Here is a 22,759-nt window from a genome sequence, read left to right as displayed (position 1 = left end):
CACTACATTACGGACAATTACTTTACACATAGTGCTACTATGATCATTCTGGCCTTCTACTACATTATCTATAATTACAATACACATACTATTACTGTTGTCATTGTACCCAGTGCACATATTCTGGGGGGGATGGCCCTAGAATCTAGCCACTGACCACAACATAATTAACTGCATAACAAGTACCTATCATACACGGTCAACTAATGAAACTCACCCCAACCCCCGCGCAATTGAAATTATGTCAGTGGACGCCAAAAATGACAGCGCGATCGGTGACATTTCCAAACCCTTTTCACCTATAAAAACAGCTCTACATAACCTTCATTTCACTGTGCTACCATTTATACGCCCTCTTTCAGCCATCAAATAACCCCAAATGTTTTTCCCAAGCTGTCTGTTGAGAACGCTGTCCACAACTACCCGGCAGGCAGCTACGGCACCTGCCCAGCCTTTTTCCTTCAAGCCCGTCTTTCCACCACCAAATGAACCAAAATGTGTTTTCCAGATGTTTTCAAGTTAAGCCATCTAAAAATGTTCAGACCCCCCTCTATTGTTGCCCTCTCTTGAGAAAATCCCACCAAACTTTGCAAAAACATTCATATCTAGGTCTAAAATCTTTTTGCAAACTGATGTGCAGACTTGTCAAATGGCACCACTTTTATAAGCCTTTCAAATATGTTGGGACCCACCATTTAATTATGTTCCCTCTTGACAAAACAGCACCACACTTTGCAGAACCATTCAGAGTGAGGTCTAGAATGAAATTCAAAAATTTCATGCAGTTTCATTGAGTGGCGCTAAAGTTATAAGCCATCCAAAAACTGCTTTTCACCAACCCTGTAATGCACAAATAAGCATAGAGGCCCTGAACATCGAATATGTTATGTTCACAAATGTCACAGGACTGTTCACGGACATCAGGGAGGAAAAACACCCGTTTTTTGGCTTTTTAAGGCCATATGCCATCCCATCCTCATCAGCCCTCACCTCCCCAGAGATAGTTTCATTAGTTTGACAAGTGCAATGTTGTGTTTTTTAATATGTTTTTACCGTAATGTTAGCGGACAGCAGCATATACAACATGGCAGGCGTTCCCCAAAAATCTGACACACCTCCCCCTCTTCACCATCCAATCAGCAAGTGCGTCCAATGTCCGCGAACATCACGCCCACCCCTGTGCGTACCGAACCCAGATATCGATTTTTTTGGCCTACTTTTTGCTCATTTTAAAAAAACTACTGGACGGATTTACACCAAATTTACAAAAGCCCGCTTTCGAGCCCAACCCACCGCTCCTGCCGCAAATTTGGTGAAAATCCATCCAGCGGTTTGGGCTGTAGACGTGAGCACATTTTCTTTCCATTGTGCCTATGGGAAAAACCACACATTTTGGGACCCAGCCTATAACTTTGCCCACCCTTGAGGAAACCTCACCAAACTTCGCAGGATCAATCTGACTGGGCCATAAACTTCTTTTGCAAAGTTTTGTGAGGATTCATCTGGCGGGGGATGGGGGGCGAAGTTATAAGCCGCCTAAAAAGTGCTCTTGCTATGTGTTGGGCAACTTAACCATAACTACAGGGCTGCTACCGCAGGCCATGTAATAGTTATATACATGTTAATAGTACCATCCACAGAACGGGATAATTAATAAACTTAAGTCACAATCTTGATTATTTGTCAGGTACCCTTTAGTCTATTAATCCAATTAATATACTCTGTAATCCAATTAATATACTCTGTCATGTTTCAGCCAAATCTTGTTCATTGTATAGATCTATAGCCTTCATTCCACATTCGATGCTTGAAACACATTAGAAGGATCAAACATGTACCCTGTTGAAACGACCAGGCCAATGTTTGCCTCCATTTTCAAACCAGCAACGTAGGCTTCCCTTTAGCATACAACTGTTAGTTATGTAGTGAACTCTAGCACTCCCTGTCTTGGCTATCACTTACCCCGCGTCACAAGGTGTGGAGCAGCTCTACTGTTTTCTATTGACAAAGCTATTGTGTATGTGTGGGGTTAGCCAGAGTGAAAATAAAAGAGGATTCGGATATTTTTTCGGCAGGTCTATTAATAACTACACATCCCCACCTCTTTAGGCTGCCAAGCTAAATGCTTAATGTACAGAAACAGCTAAAAGAAACAGCTATGTAACTTGCCAACTGGAGCACGAGGCCTGCTTTATTCTTGAGTCCAGTAACATATTTATTAACAAAATATTTAAATTGTGATAGAACATCGTGCAAAAACATACCCACGGCTCATCTTATAATTGTTGGTATAGCTCTGAAAATACCACATTGCTGCGCCTCAAACCCGAAAAGCAACAACCCTTATTTCAGTGCAAAGCCCCAAACACACGCCCGCTCACTACTGCCCGCCACCCTGCCCTGCAGTTTCATTACGGAGACCCACCACATACAGCTCTGCCAAAGCCCCTCAAACTCGACCTCCAGCACAGACTGCTATTCCCCACATAGCAGCGCTGACGCACCAGGACCATCACCCCAGTCAGGCCATTCCCCACAAATCCTGTGGTTTGACATTCCTGTCTCCACCAGAACACGAAGCCAGAGGCCTCAAGTAAAGAATACAAAATCTTACGCCTTGTCTGTCGACAGACACATGACTCATTCCATACGGAAAGTAGTAGTGTACATTTCTCAGCATCCTGCCCATCCTATCACAGTTACAGAAAGAGAAAATGATGAGTAAGCCTAATACCGTATTTGGGCAAATTCTTGCTGCATAGAATGCCTGTTCTAGCATGCAACAGGGATGCGAATGTGAACTGAGACACATTTTATAGATAATATGTAAATGCAACCTCCGTGAAAAATGTATGATGGAAAGGAGTGGCCTACATGGTAGTGGGGGTGGGGGGGTCTCCCCACGGGCCTTGCCTCCAAAGGCTGGTGGGGCACGGCATAACATGGAATCCCCTAGGGAGTGGGGGAGGTTCCATAAGACATTGATTAGTAAGGACTGTGAGGAGAATAGGATAAACGAACAGTAATGAGCCGCTAATTGTTCGCCCTCTTAAAGCTTTGCTCTGACACCTTATGCTGCACCACTGTAGTCCACTTCCATGTGAAGGGGTCCCGTCCCACAAAAAGATCAGGGTGTCTCTAAACAAAACGGTGTGTTATAAAGGCCTTGTGGGGCTCAGTTCATTCATACACAGACCAGCTGTGGAGCCTCTCAAGTGAATCCAGGAAGCTTTATTATACATAAGTCTATAGGCACAGTTCCAGTTACTCGCAGGTATATTACAGGACATGAAGACAAGTAGACCCGAGCAGACACCCACTGGCCATCCTCTCATCTCCAGTTCAGGCCCCAAACTGACACAAATAGAACACTCAGATACAACACTCACCCAACATTCTCCTGAGATGCCTATCATAACATTCACCAACATTCTACCAGCATGCATCCATGGCCAGCCAGACAGAACAAGACTATCTTATATCAAAGCATCTCCCTTCATACACAAAGTCTTACACCACCCAAAACAACATGCACACCCCAGACACCCCACGATACACTCGGATGCACTGTCACAGCATTCAACAGCACTGCATTCAAACACACACATCTCCCTTCATAAAACAAAGGCATTCCTCCACTACAGCTTCCATCTGGGGTTGGGTTAAGTAGTCAGCCGGAGACAAATGAGGTTTTTCTTTCAAAGTTGTTTATGTTCATAACTAACACTTCACAGGTTATTGAATTCAGACAAACTGATGACGGTTCCTTTCACCTCGCCGGCATTGGTGCTGCGACTTGCTTTACGTGCAATTCAGTGGTTATGCTTCTATAAGTCCCAAACAGTCTCTTATCTATCCCCGGCGCGTATAGGCTTTCACCCCTCAACCTGCTCGCCTGCCGGGCCAACGAAATAAAATAAAATAGCAATTGTCCACAATTCACACCTCGTAATACTTTTCCTCCGGTTGCCGCCTTTCTTCTCTGGAATGCTGTCTTGAGCCTCGGACCTGGTACGGCACCAATCTGTGGGTTTTCCGCTTCTTATTAGTAAGTCCACTCGTACTCTCCGCTGGTCTCACTCCAATCGGGTGCGGCGCCCATCGCCACGCGCTGTTCCTGCAAGAGAAGACCCCGTCTGAGTCTCTTGGAGTTGCTTTTAACCCTTGTCCCGCTCCTCCCCCGTAATCAGCCTCGGGTGTTCCCAGCAATGGTTTTATCACACCTGACCCCGATTCCCCACCTCCTCCCTGCTCCGCCCGTTGTGGGTTAACCCTGTACTTCGTGTCTGTTCTGGTGGGTCTGATACGATAAGGAACCCCGGTTTTCCCTTTCCTTAGTTTCCTTTCTTTTCCCATCGGTGGGCCCACTCCCTGATGCAGTATTCCGTGGGGTATCCTGAGATCTGTAGTCTTTTTTCCTGTTTTCCTTTCCCTTAAAGGCCAGCATTGGCACCCGGCAGATCTCTTCCCCAACCCTCTCCTTTCTCCCGTGATCCAGGGCGGCCGCTACTGCTTCCACATCACAGGCTGCCACCCCCAGATACAGGGCCTGGCACAAACACCCCTAAGGGGAAACACACAGGAAACAAACTACACACCAAGAGGTGGGAAAACGAGAGGGGATGGAACCGCAGATTGCCTGTCATCGAACCAGGGTGCAACATGCCTCGTCAATGCAGGGCCTAGGCGAACCAACCATGCCACCAATATCCAACAAACTAACACGCAGGGAGGGTGGTGCTAGCCATATCCAAGCGCAGCAACACAAGAAGGGGTATGCAATCAACCAACTTTCACCCTCACACGCAAGACTCAAACCATACAATCGGCTCCTAATCATCACCCACATCACAATTCCCACAAGAGTATGAGCCAGCAAAAACACTCTCTACACACACACCCGTCACAGCACCGCACCACAACCTCTCTGCATTATAACCATCACCAAGTGTACCAACACACTAGCACAGCACTACACCTTGTCTGCATGCACACACAACACCCATACTACTGCACTTCGACACACTTACCCACAAAACAGCAACACATACCAAATTCAGCAGTTGAGTGCTCCTGGCAGCACTGTAAAACCAAAATGTGATATGAAACATTCTAACTTTTTACACATCTATCAACAGAAGTGTGAACAAAAAAAATAAATCCGGTTGGCCAACATATATACATATATCCTAGAGGTATCAAACCTAAATCCTTTTCAAATGCCTATCTGGAGGTCAGCCCATAGCATTTCTTATAATGAACAATTAATTCCTTTGTAAAGGCAGTCCCAAAAACATGGATCCGTTTTCTCTTTTCCCTTGTTTTTTTAAATGTCCATCTGGAGGACAGTTCAGGGTGTTTGCCCTAATCCGCTGCTGCTCCATCGCCTGAGGCAGTCAGAAAAACATCCTTATCCTATCAACTGAATGCATACCCTTGCTGTATGGATGCACCCTCATGGCACCTGATACCCTGACACACAAGTGCATACCCTTGTCCTAAGACATAAAACCTAAATGCAAAATAGAGCACATTCCATTCAAGTCTGCATTCCTTTAGCAGGCCTATCGCCAACAAAACAATGGGCATTATGTTTGCTCTTCTCTAAAAGTACATGAATGAAAATAAACTAATATTTCTTGTCTTTTTGCTGTTCATTGAAAACAACACTAAAATAGTTCTGCACATGCTGCATTGTCTAACACTTCATGAACTACTTGTCTGTCAGTGTGATAAGTACCGACACATAGTGGAGGAGGAAAAACTTTAGGGAAGTCTGCCGCTTCCTTAAAGAAAAGTGATGGGTCCTAAAATATCTCAAATCGGCTTGAATCCTGCCAGGCAGACATTAACCGGTTCGTTCATTTGTTACCTGTGACCGGAGACACTTATCAGTAAATCCTTGATTATCCGCTTCACGGAACAGAGAGGAAAAATAATTAGAAAAAAAGTCCATCCATTCATTCACCCAGTATGCGATGTGCATACAAGTATCCCTGCATTATCTACGTTTTGCCAAAATGTTCAACTATTCAGTATGTTTTGTCCATCCTGGGGGCAGGTGGGCACACAGAAGAGGCAAAAAAAAAGAAAAAAAAGGGTTTTGGGTGGGGGGCCACTAAACCACCATGGATGTATTTAGTGGAAAGGGGGTGGCCCTCTACCCCCCCACCCCAAATGGATGGGGGGCATCTCATGTAGCCCACTCTTGGGGCAAATTGCTAGTGCAATCTGCCCCTAGGAAGGAGCACATGAGATGCCTCCCCATCCATTTGGGTTGCGGGGGAGAGGGCCACCAGAAAACATTGGAATGGCCCCACAAAGCATGGGTCAGTACGTTTTGCCCACCCTGGGGGCAGATGGGAACACTAATGTGCCCATCTGCCCCAATGGAAAGGGCCAAAACAGAAAAGAAATTATAAAAATATACATGAGTTAGTTGGAGGTGTGGGGGGGGACACTAAACCACCACGGATGCTTGTAATGGAAAGGGGGGTGGCCCTCTCCCCCACACCCAAAATGGAGGGGGGACTCTCATGTAGCCCTCCCTGGGGGCAGATTTCTAGTGCAATATGACAATCTTCCCCTAGGAAGGGGCACATGTGTTTTTACTGGAGGGTGAGGGTCAGTAGACCACCAGGGATGGCTTGAAAGGGGGGATGGGATCAGAGAGTATTAGTTATGATTTGTTTTTGCTGGGCTGACCATAGGTAACCAATGTTTTTTGTTTCCTTTATAGCTTTTTCTATGCGAGCAGCTGCAACGTTATGTGAGTACTGTTTTTTATTATTCTATGGTTAGGGCCCATTGTCCGTCGGGTGGGTGGGACTGGGGCTGGATTATTGATGGTGTGGGTGGGAGTGGGCCGTCTGGGGAGATATGTTGGTGGGCTGGGACACAATTGCAGGGTCAGGCCACAAATTGCCCCCCATGCCAGCATAACATTGGTGTTTCCCTGGGAGCGGCTGTCTCCCATGTGGGTTGACCGTCCGCAAGCCCAAGCTGCACCTCTGGCTGTGCTGCGTTACAGATGTCACCTCCGGGGAGGAATGGGGATCCTGCCGGGGCTCCCTGGAACTGCTGCTGCACTTGGGGATGGTCAACCCACATGGGAGACGGGTGCCGAAGGTCAGGTACATGATCCCCAACCATCCTGTTATTCTGGCTGGCCTGCGTTATAGCTACGGGGAATGTCCCAGGCCTCCCGGGAACCACCGCTGGGCTTGGGGATGTGCCACCCACATGGAAGTCAGCCGGCCCAAGGCCAGGGATATGACCCCTTACAATCCCAGAGCTCTGGCTGGGTTATGTTACAGCTTCTACCTCTGGGAAAGGACGGCGACCCTGCCGAGGCTCTCTGCAACCGCTGCTGTGCTTGAGGATTGTCAAACCACATGGTAGAAAGCCACCCAATGGCCAGGGACATTATCCCCGACCTTCCTGGAGCTCTGGCTGGCCTGCGTTACAGCTTCTCCCTCTGGTGAAAGGTCAGGGACCCTGCCGGGGCACCCTGGAACTGCTGCTGGGCTTGGGAACAGTCAAATCCCATGGGAAACAGCCACCAAAGGCCAGGGACATCACCCCTGCCCATCCTGGAGCACTGGCAGGGCTGCGTTACAGAATTTCCCCCTGGGGAGGGAGGGGGACCCTGCCAGGGGCTCCCTGGAGCTGCTGCTGTGTTTGGCCACAGGGTCCCATGTACACGGACCTGGGCCCTTGGACTGAAAGCAACAATGCTGGCGCATTAGGGAATATCTCCTCCTGACCTCGTAGTACCCAAAAGCACGCATCTGAGTTTTTAAGTTTTTTTTTAATAATCCTTGTTGTAAATAATAAAGCACTACGGCCCAAAATGTATTTCCATAATGTCTCATGGTGATGATTTTAGTTGCCTTATGCCAATACTAAGCCTATATGGGCTGGGTAAATGGGACCAGATGGCATGCTGCACGCCCTTCCGCTCACAAGAACATCTACATTTGTGTGTACTGCCCGAGGAGTACGGGGTCCTGCATGACTAAAGCCACGTCATGATGCCCACTCTTTACATTTACACCATCCTGCAACGTTGAAGCTTCTCACTTTAAATGAAAGTGTTCATATACACCACACGGGTGTATATGAACACTTTCCTATACACCAAAGTAAGCAGCATCAACATCCTGCAATGTTGAAGCTGCTCACTTTGGTGCATAGGAACTGTGTTCTCTGCAGCATTTTTGTAAAATACCGAACATGTCGTTATTTTACGAAAACCTCTTTTGGCGCAGTGAATTGTGCTGTTTAGCACCTTCATTGTGCCAAGTTCAGAATATGGGCCCTCGTAGAGCACAACAGTGCACTGTGTGGATTGCGCCTATTTTTAGTTTAGTTATTTTAGGTGTGAATGAACACGTTGCTATACAGAAAGTGAGCAGCTTCAACATTGCAGGATGTTGAAGCTGCTTGCTTTGGTGTACATGAAAGTGTTCATATACAACACACAGGTGTATATGAACACTTTCATTTACACCAAACAAGGCTTCTTGTGGCACTCCTCCAGTCTAACGCCACCAAAAGAGTACCGTATATTTGCGCTATTTTAGCACACATATTAAACTGGAGGAGTGCCACAAGAATACCCTTCCAATAAGCCAGATTACGCATGTGGCGGTTGTTAGGTTGATTTCCAACCCATCCTAGCAACCTCCACATGTATTCCGACTTTGGAAGAATGCGCCACCTTCAGAATAGGTCTTAAGTACCGAAAAGGTTGTAAAGCCTTTTAACGTCCTTTTCGGTACTTGACACCTGGATGAGAATAGCGGATGAGTCTGGTAATTGCCATCGCAGTACTCACTGTTGTGTGTTCCCCCCACCCTCGCGGCTGACCGTGAGCCCCACCCTTGTCACAGACTGCACACGGACACTTCCTTACAGTTTGGGCTCCCTGGTCGCTCTGCGCGGTCGGGTTATTTGTACTGCACGCGGTGGAGTGCAACATCACTCCGCCGCGGGCATGCAACCCTTAAAGGGGCAGCATCACACTCCTCCTTTTTCATAACAAACAGAACACATGAACGAAGGATCACTACCTACCACACATATAACTTCACTGCAAACATAACCCCAGAGACCCCTTTACTAACAACCACCCTGGTTCCCTGGATGTTCTTAATCCAAAATTACAGTCTCTATTCAAGCACATAGTCGGTGAGACGGGCAGGTTTCCCTCGCCCAGTCCTCTGGGGGTACCTCCTGCCGGCCTCCCGGATCGGAGTCCCTTCACCCACCACCTCCCGGGCTGGGGATCCAGGCAAGCTCACGGAACCACCGCTCTCGTCCGGTACCTGCAACATTTGTCCACTGGGTGCAGTTTCAGTCCTTGCTTCGCCTAGCCGCTTGAAGAAATTGGCATTCCGGGTCACAGACACAGTTCCATCAGACGCGGTCACCATTGACCCCTTCACTGCCACCTCATCCAGGGGCTCCGGCTCGTAGGTCAGGGACCGCTTTCCTTGAGAGTGCCGGTTTCTAACCAGCACCTGATCCCTGGGAGCCAGCCTCAGAGGTCTCAGTCCTCTCCTGATGTTCTCCTGCTCCGTCCTCTCTCTTCTCTCCCGCTCAACTTGATCGTTGTCAATCATGGTGGGGTCCCGCTCCCCTGTCTTTGGCAGCAGATCTTGTGGACACCTCTGAAACATGGCTTCTGCCGGGGCCACCCCCGTAGATGTGTGCGGGGTGGTTCTGTACCCACGCAGGAACTTATACAGGGCCCTCTGTAAACACCGGCCCTGCCCATGGGCAATGCAAAACACCTTGTTTAGAGTTCACATCATCCTCTCCGTCTCACCATTCGCCCTTGGCCACAATGGAGTCACTTTGCGGTGGTGCACGCCATATTCCTCCATCAATCCGGTGAAGCTTTTGCCCTGAAAGGGTGGGCTGTAGTCGGAGCACAGCACCCTGGGCAGTCCATGAGTAGCGGAAATGTTCTCATTCGCCACCACAACCTTGTTGAACGCCACCAACTCGATGAATTCCACCTCCGGGTAGCGGGACCACTCGTCCAACACCACCAGGAAATGCGTGTTTCTTGACGTGGAGCCAAAGTCTGCATGGAGCACCTCCCACGGCTTTGTTCCTCACGGCATGGTCTCGATCTCTGGCTCTTTTAGCACTGGGCACGCCACCTGGCACCAGACACATGATGCCAGGAACTCCTCCAATCGCCGCTCGAGGTCCGGGAACCAGACTTTCTGGCGTAGGTGTGCTTTGGTCTTGGCCGCGCCTTGGTGTCCCTGATGGGCCAGCTCAATCATCTGTTACGCTCTGCGGGATTATGATACAGTCTCCCCTCAGCAGTAGGCCAGTCTCTGTGAAGGTCAACTCACCACGTACCCTCCACAGTTGTTCCAGGGCCGACTTGGCCTCCTGCATTCTTATCACCAGAGAGTCTATCACCATCCTCTACGAGTCCTGCTGGATGGCTGCTTTGAGGATCAGGAAACACTTGTCCATCGCTGACGCCTGTTCCAGTTCTTTCACCGGTACAGAATTGAGTGTGGCCGCATCCACCACGAGCCGGATGTGCTCATCCGCTTCCTCAGCACACCTGGACTGTGCCCCACCAGTGTCCTCCCGGGGATGTCTGGAGACATAGTCTGGGACATTGTTACTGCCTGGCCGGTACACAAGTGACACCCCGTATTCCAACAGGGCCAGCATCCAGCGTTCTATCCTCGCCGGTGGTTTGGAGGATGACCCGCCAATATGGGCAATAGTGGTTTGTGATCTGTTACCACCATCACCGACCTTCCCAGCACGTATAGTCTGAAGTGGCGGCAGCCCCATAACACAGTCAGTGGCTCCCGCTCAATTTGGGAGTAACGCTGTTCCGTTTCCGAGAGCGCCTTACTTGCGTATGCGGCATGGTGGACCTCCTGATTCACATCTACTTGGGTCAGCACCGCTCCAAGACCAAACGGGCTGGCGTCCACCACTATCTCCGACTGGAGGGCCGGATCGAAAAACGCCATAATGTCCTTTGCCGTGAGAGCTCCCTTGATGTCATCAAACGCCGCCTGCTCCAGCAGTCCCCACTGCCAGGTCACATGGTTCTTGGTGAGGGCCCGCAGGGGCTCAGATCGGGATGCCAGGTTCTTAATGAAACAGCCGGCCACAGTACGTGACCATCCCCAGGAAACTCCTCACCTCTGAGACAGGGGGGCGGGCCTCAATGATATCTTTCACTTTGCGCGGGTCTGGCGATACACCTCCGTCTCTGAAGACAAAACCAAAGAATTCAATAGTAGTCTTCAGGAACTCGCACTTATCGTGGTGTAATGTCAGACCCAGTGACTGAAGGCGTTCAACTGTTTTTGCCAATTTGACCAGGTGTTCCGCTTCAGACTTGGGAAACACCAGGATATCGTCGCTTATGTTTAGCACTCCCTCCAGATCAGCCGGCGCCCCTCGGATAATGTTCTGAAACACCTCTGCCGCCAAAGACACCCCGAAACTTAATCTCTTATATCGGTATTAGCCACGATGAGTGGTGAAGGTGGTGATATACCTCGATTCAGGGTGCAGCACCACCTGACGATATCCAGCATGTAGGTCAAGTTTCAAGAAAAAACGGGCCCCCTGGAGCTCTGTCATAATGTCATCTATGGTGGGCGTCGGGTGTTGCTCCGTCTTGATGGCCTTATTGGGTAAGCGCATGTCGACACATATCCGGACAGAGTCTGGTTGCTTCGGTTTTCTGGCAACGACAATTGGTGAAACCCATGGGGTCAGGCGCTCCACCTTCTCAATTATGTCCAATTTAACTAGGTTGTCCAACTCCTAGGTGAAATGGGACCCGTCTGTTTGAGGGCAATGGGCTGAACCGAGTCATCAATGTGCAACTTCACCGGCTCACCAGTCGTGCGCCCGATCCCCTCAAAGAGAGCCGCATACTTTTCCAACAGTACCTGTATGTCTTCGACTGAATAGGCGAAGCTCACAATGCCCAAAGCCTCTGCCGCTGCACAGTTCAGCAAGGTGTTGCTGCTGACCGGCGTGACGTAGAACTGGGCTCTTATTGCTGACCCGCCATGTTTCACATTCACGATGAATGCACCGTCTAGCGGAATTGGCTTTGTGCCCCCCAAGGTGAATATGCGCGCCTTTGGTGTTGTCAGGCTGGGCGGACATACCATGGCGTGGTAGTGTTCTCGGGCCATGACATTCACCAATGCACCAGTGTCCACCAGGACCGGAACAGATGATTCGTTTACTTGCATTTGACAACGAGGTTGTCTCCTTGTTTTGCTCTCAGGACACCCACACCCACACTGGAGACAAAGAAAACGTTCTACTCTTCCTCTTCCTCATCTTCATCCAGAGCTGAACTTTCTTTGGCTTGATCGATCTCGGCGACATTCGATGGGCACTGCTGCCTGAAGAAACCCGCCCTCACTGGACCTCTTGGGACCACGACTGGAAGTGGGGCCTTACACATCCGGGCGTAATGGTTTGCACAACCATACCTGCCGCAGGACTTTCCCGCCACTGGGCACTCCGCAGGGTGAGGCAGGTCATACCCACAATTCGAACATGAGTTGACTGGGGCTGACCCTCTCTCACGTGGACTACTCCCCAGGTGTCTGGTACCTCTGCCACGGCCCACCGAACAGATGTCCTCTGTTTTACTGCGGCATACCCCAGCCTCCATGCGGGATGCACCCCTGCGCAGTTTCCCAGATGCGCACCCCTGGATCAGTTGGTTCCTAATCATTGTCTCTGGATTGTTCCACGCACAGGGCACAGCCAACCTAGGCAGTCTCCCATAAAAAGTGTCCTGCATTTCATCGTCTTTCTGGTGAGCTGCTCCCATGAGGAAACTCTCATATTCCACGTTTGCCAAAGGAAGGAAGTAGTCATGCAGGGCATCCTTCGCTGCATCATAGGAAATGTCACGAGGTTGACGAGGCAGAAATACCTCATGCACCACCCACCCAGCGCAGTACAACAGGGTAGCCACCTTGCTGTCATTTGTCTCCATCGTGGCCCTGAAGTACATTTCAAGTCTGTCCATCCACATCCTCCAGCGAGGCCCCAGACAGGACGGCGCACCTGAGATATCAAGCTCAGGCATAGGTGGGAGGGCACGTGGAGGTCTCATCCCAGGTGGTTGTTGTGCAGGCATTGCAGGGGGTTGCGCTGGAGGTTGAGCAGCCAGTGCCGGGGGCTGAGCTTTTGAGGTAGGGCAGCCACTGCAGGGGCTTGTGGTTGAGGTTAAGCAGCCACTGCAGGGGGCAGCACCTGAGGCTGAGCAGGTAATGCAGGGAGCTGTGCCTGACGCTGACCTGGCGCAGGAGGTTGTTGGGGAGCCGCTTGTCCGTCACCATCCATGGCAATGAGCGCACGAGCACCCTTATCGGATCACCTAAGGGCCGCAACTCACACCACTTCCCTGCAGCGTTGATGTGCCTCTACTTCCAGGAAAACAGCTGACCCAGTAGAAAAGCTTGCAGTCTAGGCAGCACCAACCAGGAGATGCCACCCACTATGCGCAGTTTATTCACCCAGATGGGTGGAAGTCCTAGAAATTGAGCCAGGTGGGCCCAGGGATCATCCCAGTATAATAGCCGGCTTCCCCTGGATACTCACCTTACACTCGATGAAACACGATAAAAATGGATGAAATTCTCATCAAAAACCACTTCATGTGGCGTTAGCAGCGCTCTGCTGCTAGAGGTTCCAAAAATTGGCCCTGGATGGCCCACCGACACTTGAGAATGAAGCCGCAACCTTCCTAGGCCCGGTTCACAAAATGGCTGCCGACCGCGTGGTCACCGCCTGGTCTGCATCGTCCCTACGGCATTATCAAACGGTGAAACATTCATCAAAGGAAAAAAATATCACCGCCGATATCACTGCGCGGCCTGGGATGCATTCCCGCTTCGCCGCCACTGTTGTGTGTTCCCTCGCACCCTCGCGGGTGACCGTGAGCCTCACCCCTGTCACAGACTGCACACAGACACGTCCTTTCAGTTTGGGCTCCCCGGTTGCTCTGCGCGGCCGGGAACGCCCCCTTTATTTGTACGGCACGCGGCGGAGTGCAACGTCACTCCGCCGCTTGCGTGCAACCCTTAAAGGGGCAGCATCACTCACCTTCATCTAGAAAGTTTTACTAACAGTATTTGTTTCCCTATTTATGCACCTCCCACGACCTCCACGTCTCTTAATGTAAGGGGGTCAGACTATGGTCACCCTGATTACTCCCAAGCAAACTTCGGTCGCAGACCCTTTGATTAAGACTGTTCTCTAGGATGCAAACATAATAACGAAAAAGGGTGCCGGATTCCAGCACATTCTTAATCCTAAGTAACCTTTATAAAAATCCAAATAGAATATGTGCTACGTTATTTTAAGCGGTATTCATAAAGTGCAACAATGGCGTTTTTCTTTGAGTTCTTGATGTCGACTGCTTCCAAAAAGGTGAAGGGGTGTTTTACAGAGCTAATTTGCCCTCAGGGAGGCCTGTCCCTGCGGGAAGCAGCTGTGCTGTATACCCTGACACCATAGACTGTGATGTAATGATGATTTTGGCTCAGGCGAAGTCGGCTTTGAGGGCTTATGCGATGCCTGCATGTCGGCGTGGATGTGTTGAAACAATGTATTGGGAAAAAGGAGAGAGTATATAAGCCTCTTACTCACTTTCTTGTGTCTGAACAACCGCATACGTCCAGGTTGCATAAGCCAGAAAGCTGGGCGGAAGTACAAGACCCTTTAAAAAGGGTGGGATTGGAATTGTGCCTTGCATGGGTGCACAGCCAGGACCGGGTTGCGTAGAAGTTCCTGCCACCTGCCAGGGCTTTGTGGGAACCTGCTACAGTCATGAGACTCCGGATCCTCCTGAACTGAGGCTGGGTCCTTCTGGGAATTATCTGCATTATCTGCCTCTTCACCCTTCACTCACCCAGTTGCAGTTATCTTCTGCAGTTAAGACTGTGGAAGTGCTCAGAGCCTACAATGAATACACACCTGGTTAAAGCATTTGTATTACACACGTAGAATGCCGCGTTTACAGCTCCAACTAAGTCATTAACTCCCACAAGACAGATTTGAAAAAACACTGGCAGGCACTTTGAGCATAAAGGTTGATGATAAGGCTTTTAAAGTTAGCTCAAAGAGATTCCTGGAGAAGATACTCTGGGTAGGGAGGGGATGGAAGTGGGTGGGAATAACCATAAGGATTAGCATGGCCTTGGGCAGTCAATGGGTGGGTACATAACCAAACGAAACCTACATGCTTTGTGTTCCTTCTCATATGTACTTTCTCCCTAGCTGTACTGTAATGCAACAGTGTCAGTTTATAGGTGGTGGAGCCAAAACTAAAAATAAGCCCCATTGTGTGGTTGTGGTAGCAAACCATTTAAATTCCCTGAAACTGAGTTCCCTTATGATCCTAAATTGGGAGCACTTATCACAGACTGAATATATCTGACCAATAAACTGAAACATATGGATAGACCGAGGACCGTTTCATGTGCTTCATTTAGGTGAACCTGTACCATATCACAATACTCTGTTATGCTGGCACCATATATGACATATATACAAGATCCTGGGCAAATCACCTTACCCCGTTATAGGTCAATCATATTGATATTTGCTAAATACAGTAAAGCGCTATTAAAATCCAGACCATTCACATGAGCATTATGCTTGAGTGCATCTCATATCAAGAAGGGTGCCCCACTGACCATATTATAAGATGCAGCGAGCATATGGTTTAAATGTGTTAGCTGAGGAAAGAAATATCAACTTTCTGAAGGTTGCACCATTTTGCTATGAATTTAGCTGTCAAGTTCCTGTAGTGACATTTTCACACCTACACTGGTTTTATGCTTGTTCGAGCTATTCCAAAAATCAATGTTATGGATCTGTGTCTTAAGCCCTAATCCAGTGCAACAGTGATTCCACTCCCAAAGTCCTACCTGCCGACTATCTCTTCGATTGCCACATTCACCAATGTGTCCCTACTCCGCCCCCATCTGTCCATTTCCCTAAGGCTTCTGCTCCTCAATGGGGTGCTCCACCTCTCCTAGGAGTTCTGATGCAGAAACTTGTTCGAAGACAGGCGAACTTACAAATACTATAAACAAAACATTTTGGGAATCAGTGTATGACTCAGCCAGGGAATTAGAATTGATTGAAGCTTTTAAGTCAGTCACAGGTAGTGGACCACACTTGGAATGCATGGAGCTCCCACCAATCAGGCGATCGATCACAAGAGACAGAGGTTTAGGTCTTACTTGGTCGAACATATTTGACCTTTTCACATTTGACCAAATTTTTTTTATTTTGCTCTTTTTTGGTCGAAAATGCAGAGGGAGACGCTCGCAAGAGTCCCCCCCCCCTTATTCTCTTACCAAATTTGACAGAATTTCGACTAAATAAACGATCAAAAAAATTCGGTCAAAAGTAAAAGGTCAAATGTTTTTCAAACAAGTAGGCTAATACTGAGACAGACCTTTTGTGCTGGATAGAGAATCTTTAACATTGAATAGGGCAATGTCCAATGTTGAGTCAGAGTTGCGCTCATTCAGGCGACACCCCACTGCATATGAAATTAATTTGCCCAAGACATGATGATCTTAGAAGACGCTAATTGAGCGCAGAACTAAAAAAGCATTATTTTGTCCAGGGTAAAGTTGTTCTCAGCCCTGACGAGTTCCCTGTGCACCTTCTTTTATTATCTATGCATTCTAAGAATTAACCAATGATAGAGACATGCTTGTGGGCTTCTCCATATCTAATTGGATGAACTAAAGTTTTACTGAGCATGTTTTTTGCACAGCTGATGAATTTTATGGATTATGATGCATTGAATTTTATGTCACTGATAATCTAAATTACGAGAAGAAAAAATAGTTGAATTGTAAAGTGTGGAAAATGTTATGAAGTTCTTTTTGTTTGACTGAAACTTTTGAACTGCTTTTTATTTTTTTAAAAATGATATTGCTATTTTTTGTGAATAGTGGTGTGAGTGCTAATTGTATAATTTTCATGTGGTTTTAGGGCTTTGCCCAACACGAACTTGATTTTGATTGATGCAATGTATGCTGATCTAGCAGATTTTGTTCAACCTCTCTCTTCCTTCAGAGGGTCCAAAGTGACACGATAATCGTTAGCCAAAGATCTAAGATCTTTGCTTTTAGGGACGCGAGCACCGCATGTTTATGACCTCTTGCCATCTGATTTGTGCACGGGGAGAAGAAGCAGGTTTCCTGGTAGAAAAACGTTCCTGGATTTCCAAAATTTGGTTTCCAAATGGAGGACGTGCTTCCACCCTTCCCTAATGTCTAGATGTGTGTTGGGTTTGCAAGGGGTATGTGTGGCCTCTTGGGGCTCTTTTGGTTCCTGTGGAATGTGGATGTGTTACTTACAATGGATTTAAGCACATTGAGGTTTTTGAGAAATTGGTGTCACATTGGGGTTAGTTTCTGTAGCGGTTTGCGTCGTACAACTTTTACAACACTTTGGTGTTTGTTATAGGTTGACAGTAGTAGTATAATGGCCTGGAAGAAGGTTGTCAGCCCTACTGTGAGTTGAAGTTTCCCTTGAATCAGATTACACATAGAGGTGGTTTGGCCATGAGACTCGTCCATACACCTTTGCCTGTAGTGTGTGCTCAATAAGACTATTCCCGGTACCCTGCCAGGTTCCCCGTGTTAAACCACCCTTCATTGCCTATAATACTTCACTGGATGTTGAAATCCATTACCAATGGAAAAACCTGAGAGTAGCCAACAGAAAATGTGTATATTGGATAAATAAATACAATTTTGCAGAGCTGAACTGACCATACCCACTTATGTACCCCTCTTTCAGGAGTCAGCTTTGTGAAGTCTGACATGTTGTGTGACGTTGAAGCAATCTTCTGATGCCAAAGTCCTGTGATACCGCATGATGAGGAAGAAGTCTGGAAGTGAACGCAAGTGGGCAGCCACGCGCCCCAAGGCCCGTGTCATCACAAAGTTTACAGAGGTATGTGGTGACATGGCACAAAAGTGAGGCATGAAGTTACAGGTCCGATCCCACCACCCCCCCTTTATGCGGATATAAGTGGTGAAATATTAATTGGTTCCTATCCTTCAATCACTCCCACTCTCTCACTGAGTTGGTTTCACGGCACTCTGCTGTTTCTAATTGGTCAAACAAACCCCTCACTCTGGTTTCAAGGCACTCAGCAGCGTGCCATGTGATATCACCTGTGAAAGCGCACATGAATATGTGAGCAGACTCACATGATGGGTGTAAGTCACAAAGATGTGCACAGGAACAAATCATGACATGCCCATAAGCCTCTACGATGTGCACCTGCTGCTGTCTCATGTGTGATTTACAAGGACAAAAGCTGGAGCAAATCTCGAGAGGACCCGAGCATCTCTGCTATGCCTTGGAGCAAATCTTTGTGAATCACGTTTGCACATGAGCATCTCCAGATTTGCTCCAGTTGTAGGATTTTTGGGTCAGGTACGAGGTAGCGGGTGCAAATCGGAAGAGCACATGAGCGTCTCCCGATTTGCGTCAGTTCACATCTTTGTGCATTAGGCCCAAAATACTCATAATTGGGGTAAATCTGAAGTCAGTGCGAAGACCACTTTCCAGATGGCACAGCTCCAAAATGTTGTAGATTTATTTCAGCTAAATGTAAGGTCTTTTTACATGCTTTCATGGAGAGATTATGTTAATAATATTTCCAGGAAGATTACATGTAAGGCAGGACACTCCCTCGACTTCAATGCGATTAGGTCTCCTGTGTTTGTCTGTTCTTCAAATGACTAATTGATGCAATGATCCCTGGTGGATGCCTACCACCCCTGGGGGCTGCACTGTCAGCAGTAATCACAGCAAAGGTGTGTGCCTACAGGGATCTTCAATTCCTGTAGTCAGAAGCTGTCACAAGAGGCGTTTGTATTGTGATGAGAGAAAGCAAGGCTCGCTTGGGACCATAAAAGTCTTTACCTAAAATGATCATAACACTGCCTGGTGCTCTGTAGAGCGAGGGAAGGCCTGTTAGGGATGAAGGTTCTGCTATGCCAGTTTGTCCTGAAACCTGTTAGGTTTGCACTGCTTATCCAGGTCTGTATTTATTTATTCATTTAGTTTTAGATTTATAATGCACGCAAAACCTGTAGGCATCAAGGCGCCTGTAACATGGGTGAAGGGGGATGGGTAGGAAAGGTGGGGGGGGGGGGTGGAGGGAGAGTTATTGCAAGGAAGGTACAAAGTCAAAGATCAGTGTCACTTGAATAAAATAGTTTTTTGTCGTTTTCTGAACGGCCAGAACAAGGGTTCCGAATGTAGGTGGAGAGGAAGGTTATTCCAGGGATGGGCGGCCATGACTGGAAAGCTGGAGCATGCAGCTCTAGCTCTTCGGAAGCGCACAGCGGTAACTCTATGATTGTAGTGAAGTTCTGTAGATTTGGATGAGTTGTTCTTGCAGGTTTTCCCCACGAGGTAGGGGGGAGAAGCGTTGGAAAGGATGCGATGATTGATAGGGAGGACTTTGAAATTAATCCGTTCTTTAATTGATAGGCAGTGAGCGTATTTTCTTTGATAGGCGTGGATGGCATTATTCAGAATAATTTGTAGTTTGTTGAGGTTGCGTTCCGTCGTACCAGCAAGGAGAGAGTTGCAGTAGTCAAGCCAGGAGACAATCACTGCTCTGGCTACTGTATGCCCTTGTACACCGATTCCAGCACTCTCAGAGAAAATCTGCAATTACATACATAAACTAAATATATAAGTAGTGGAAGCTAAGCTTGCTTTCAACATGTGGGGTGTAAATAGCCATTCTGAATATCCCCATTCACATGAGCCGTATTCGGGTGCTTTGGCCAGCCCTCCCCTCTCAACGTTTAAAAATAAATTGGTCCAAATGATGCGTTTTACCATATAGTTTTCAAAATCAATTTAATAAAAAGGCACAGATGTGTAGACCGTTCTGAATGAGAACCCATAAAATATTGCAATACTTAGAGACATGGTTTTTCTGTAGTAGAAAAAAATAGAATTGCCCATCGAGAAATAGTGCATCAAATGAAAACAATTGGTGCTGAAGAGACAAATAACTGAGCTACATCACTGAAGTTGTGCATCATTCCCTCTGCCACTATCCCACCGGGAAATAATTCTGATCATAGATCGTATGCCAGCAAAAAAATGGCACCAGTTTTCTTATACTGTGTCAGAAAATGTAATGTGTTCCTGTGCTTGTTAAATGGTGTCAGAATTCATATGCCAAAAGCCCCATGCCATCAAAATTGCAATTGGCCTACCAGTTTCCCCAATGTCATATCTACCCCTTTCACATTGCCTCCAGTAAAACATCAAGCAACTTTCCCCATTGACATGCCAGTTTCACATCGTAAAAACAAAGAGGTGATGGCTGGAAGGTTTCAAATTAATCTGCGGTGTGTTGCGCAGTGTTTTTTCCGTCACTGGTTACCTGGAGGTCCCGTTGCTGCTTGGGCCATATTCTTTTTTTCTGTGCCCATCTACAAGGGAGGAGCTGTGGAGACTGAACTCCCTACAAAGACACTACTAAGCGCTGCACAGTGTGTTGCGTGGTATGTTTTGCGTCATGGTTACCTGGAGGGCCCGTTGCTGCTGTAGCCATAGTCTTTTTTCTGTGCCCATCTACAAGGGAGGAGCTGTGGAGGTTGAACTCCTTACAAAGACACTACTTAACGCTTCAAGTGACCCAATGGGTCGTACTGGTGAAGCGTCGACACAGCATGAATTTAAAGTTGGCACCTCTAAAGACACTAACCAAACGCCTTCACCTGCTGCGTGTCCTGAAATCATCCCCGGAACAGCGCAAACTGTGCGTGGCTTGCTTACTATGGGCATGAACATGGAGGGGCTCTCGGGTGCACAGGTTGTTGCACAGGGTATTGCCACAGAGGACCCCATTACAGATGGAACTATGATGGCTCAGGTTTTTAATCCTGAAAAGGATATGGTGACAGCAAAACCACATCCCAACACTTGGCCGATTTCCATTTTTACCAAAGTTATCCACTAAGTATGGACCACACAGTCATCTTGGATGCTTCCTTTATATAATTGTGCAGGTACATGGAGGTTACCAATCTTGTCTCTGTGGATGAGACAACAGCGTCTGGTGCACAAGGGCTGGGAGATGTCCTTTGTAATAAAAGGGGGAAACTACAAGAACCTTTTTTTCAGTCATATTGATCCTGGATACTTGACGCCCAGAAATATGGACAAGATAAGGCAGTCCAATATTTTTCCTAGAACTGACTCTTTGGGACCGGCCTCTATTTCTGCCCTTCATTTGGTACTGGAGTCGATGTTGAGATTCTACAATAATATTAAATCAATAGTCGCAACAAACACTCAAAAACGAACATTCTTGGAAGAGTCCATATTAAAGCTGAGCGATTTGGCAAACAAAGGCAAAATTAATCAGCCTGTATTTGCAGATATGGACAATGGGGCACAGGAGGGGTGGCACAACAGACTGTGGGGGCAGAGTGCCCCATTCTTATTTCCCAGACTCCTAATACACCTTCGCCTTTGATTGATTTTGTTGCTGGTCTAGGGGCCTCCCTGGTTCTTTTTGACTCCCCTGAACATGGTGTTGCTCTTTTTTCTATGGTGGATTCAAAAACAGTCTGTCCGGTAATTGAACGGATGTCAGGGGCTGACATTAAGATAGATCAACCCGCATCCAAACCTATAATCCAGCTAAACCACCAAAGAAGAACCAATAAAAGTAAAAAGAACAAGAAGAAAAAGTAACATAAAAACATGCCAGCTGCAAAATAAAATTGGCGCAAGTCTTCAATAAATTCCTTGCGTCATCTGCCAAGGATAGATGTCACCATAGACTTGCGTTACAAGAAAATGCTGAAGGGGCAGCATGCTCGCTTCCTCCTACTACGAGACATTTAGCAGTGGGAAGGGCTAATTTGCATTCACTGGAACATGAAGGAGCTAATATTGCCAAAACCGCAGAGGATGGAACTGATCCTTGCTTTCCTGTAAATGGGGCTGTGGAGAAGGACCAGAATGTTATGGCCTGCCTTCCTGTTTTGGACTCAGTTGCTATCTTAAGACAATCAAGGGGTCAACAAGCAAAAATCATGTCTTATTTGTTCCTAGCCGACCCTCCACGGCATTGCCCTCAGTCCCTAGTGCCCCTATAGTGGAGGCTGTTACTCAATACAGATCCTCTAGTGACCTGGCACAAATTCTAGAAGTAACAGTAGAAGATTCCAGGTAGCACTCTGCCGCTCGCCAGAATTTGGGGAGTCTAGGTGGTAATAGTAAAAGGATTGGTGCTGATAACGTAAAGGAGATAGTTGTGTATCTAAAATTGTGGGATGGAAAAGTAATCCTTCAAATAATGTTATGGCACGATTGAATAGAACCAAAGTATTGGAGATATTCCAGCAGATTCCCCATTAAGATATCTTCATTCATTTAAAAATGCAAATAAAGAGTTATGTTAAAAAAAAGATATCTTCATTCAGACGATATTAACCAAATATCTATTCCGCTTGTGAACAATAATCGCATGGTCTGTTATTTCCATTCAGACATTGTGTCAAAAATTATCTGGGACGAGCGTACAAACCTAGAGTCCCTGAGTTTTGAGTTATTTGTTATTGGGACAGTAGAGGATGCTGAGTCATTTCTCTCTATTTCTATATAAGAGGAGTCTTTGGGGTTGACTGATAGTAGTACTAAT

General features: G+C 47.4%; 1 protein-coding gene across 11 annotated transcripts in view; it reads left to right on the top strand.

The window, feature by feature from the left end:
* The window catches only part of SH2D5 (SH2 domain containing 5), a 518,455-nt gene that overhangs the window by 197,158 nt on the left and 298,538 nt on the right, over nucleotides 1-22,759 (top strand). For 7 of the 11 annotated variants that reach the window (XM_069610337.1, XM_069610330.1, XM_069610327.1 and 4 more), the window contains 2 exons: nucleotides 6,740-6,769; nucleotides 17,866-18,021. In XM_069610337.1, coding sequence (XP_069466438.1) covers nucleotides 17,941-18,021 — 81 coding nt within the window. In that variant the 5' untranslated portion in view covers nucleotides 6,740-6,769; nucleotides 17,866-17,940. The remainder of the gene's footprint in view (nucleotides 1-6,739; nucleotides 6,770-17,865; nucleotides 18,022-22,759) is intronic. The other 4 variants (XM_069610334.1, XM_069610333.1, XM_069610335.1 and 1 more) reach the window with 1 other exon arrangement.

Source organism: Ambystoma mexicanum, chromosome 8 (genome assembly GCF_040938575.1).
Source record: "Ambystoma mexicanum isolate Mex_15411 chromosome 8, UKY_AmexF1_1, whole genome shotgun sequence".
Classification (NCBI taxonomy): domain Eukaryota; kingdom Metazoa; phylum Chordata; class Amphibia; order Caudata; family Ambystomatidae; genus Ambystoma; species Ambystoma mexicanum.
This window is presented reverse-complemented; position numbering and strand designations above follow the sequence as displayed.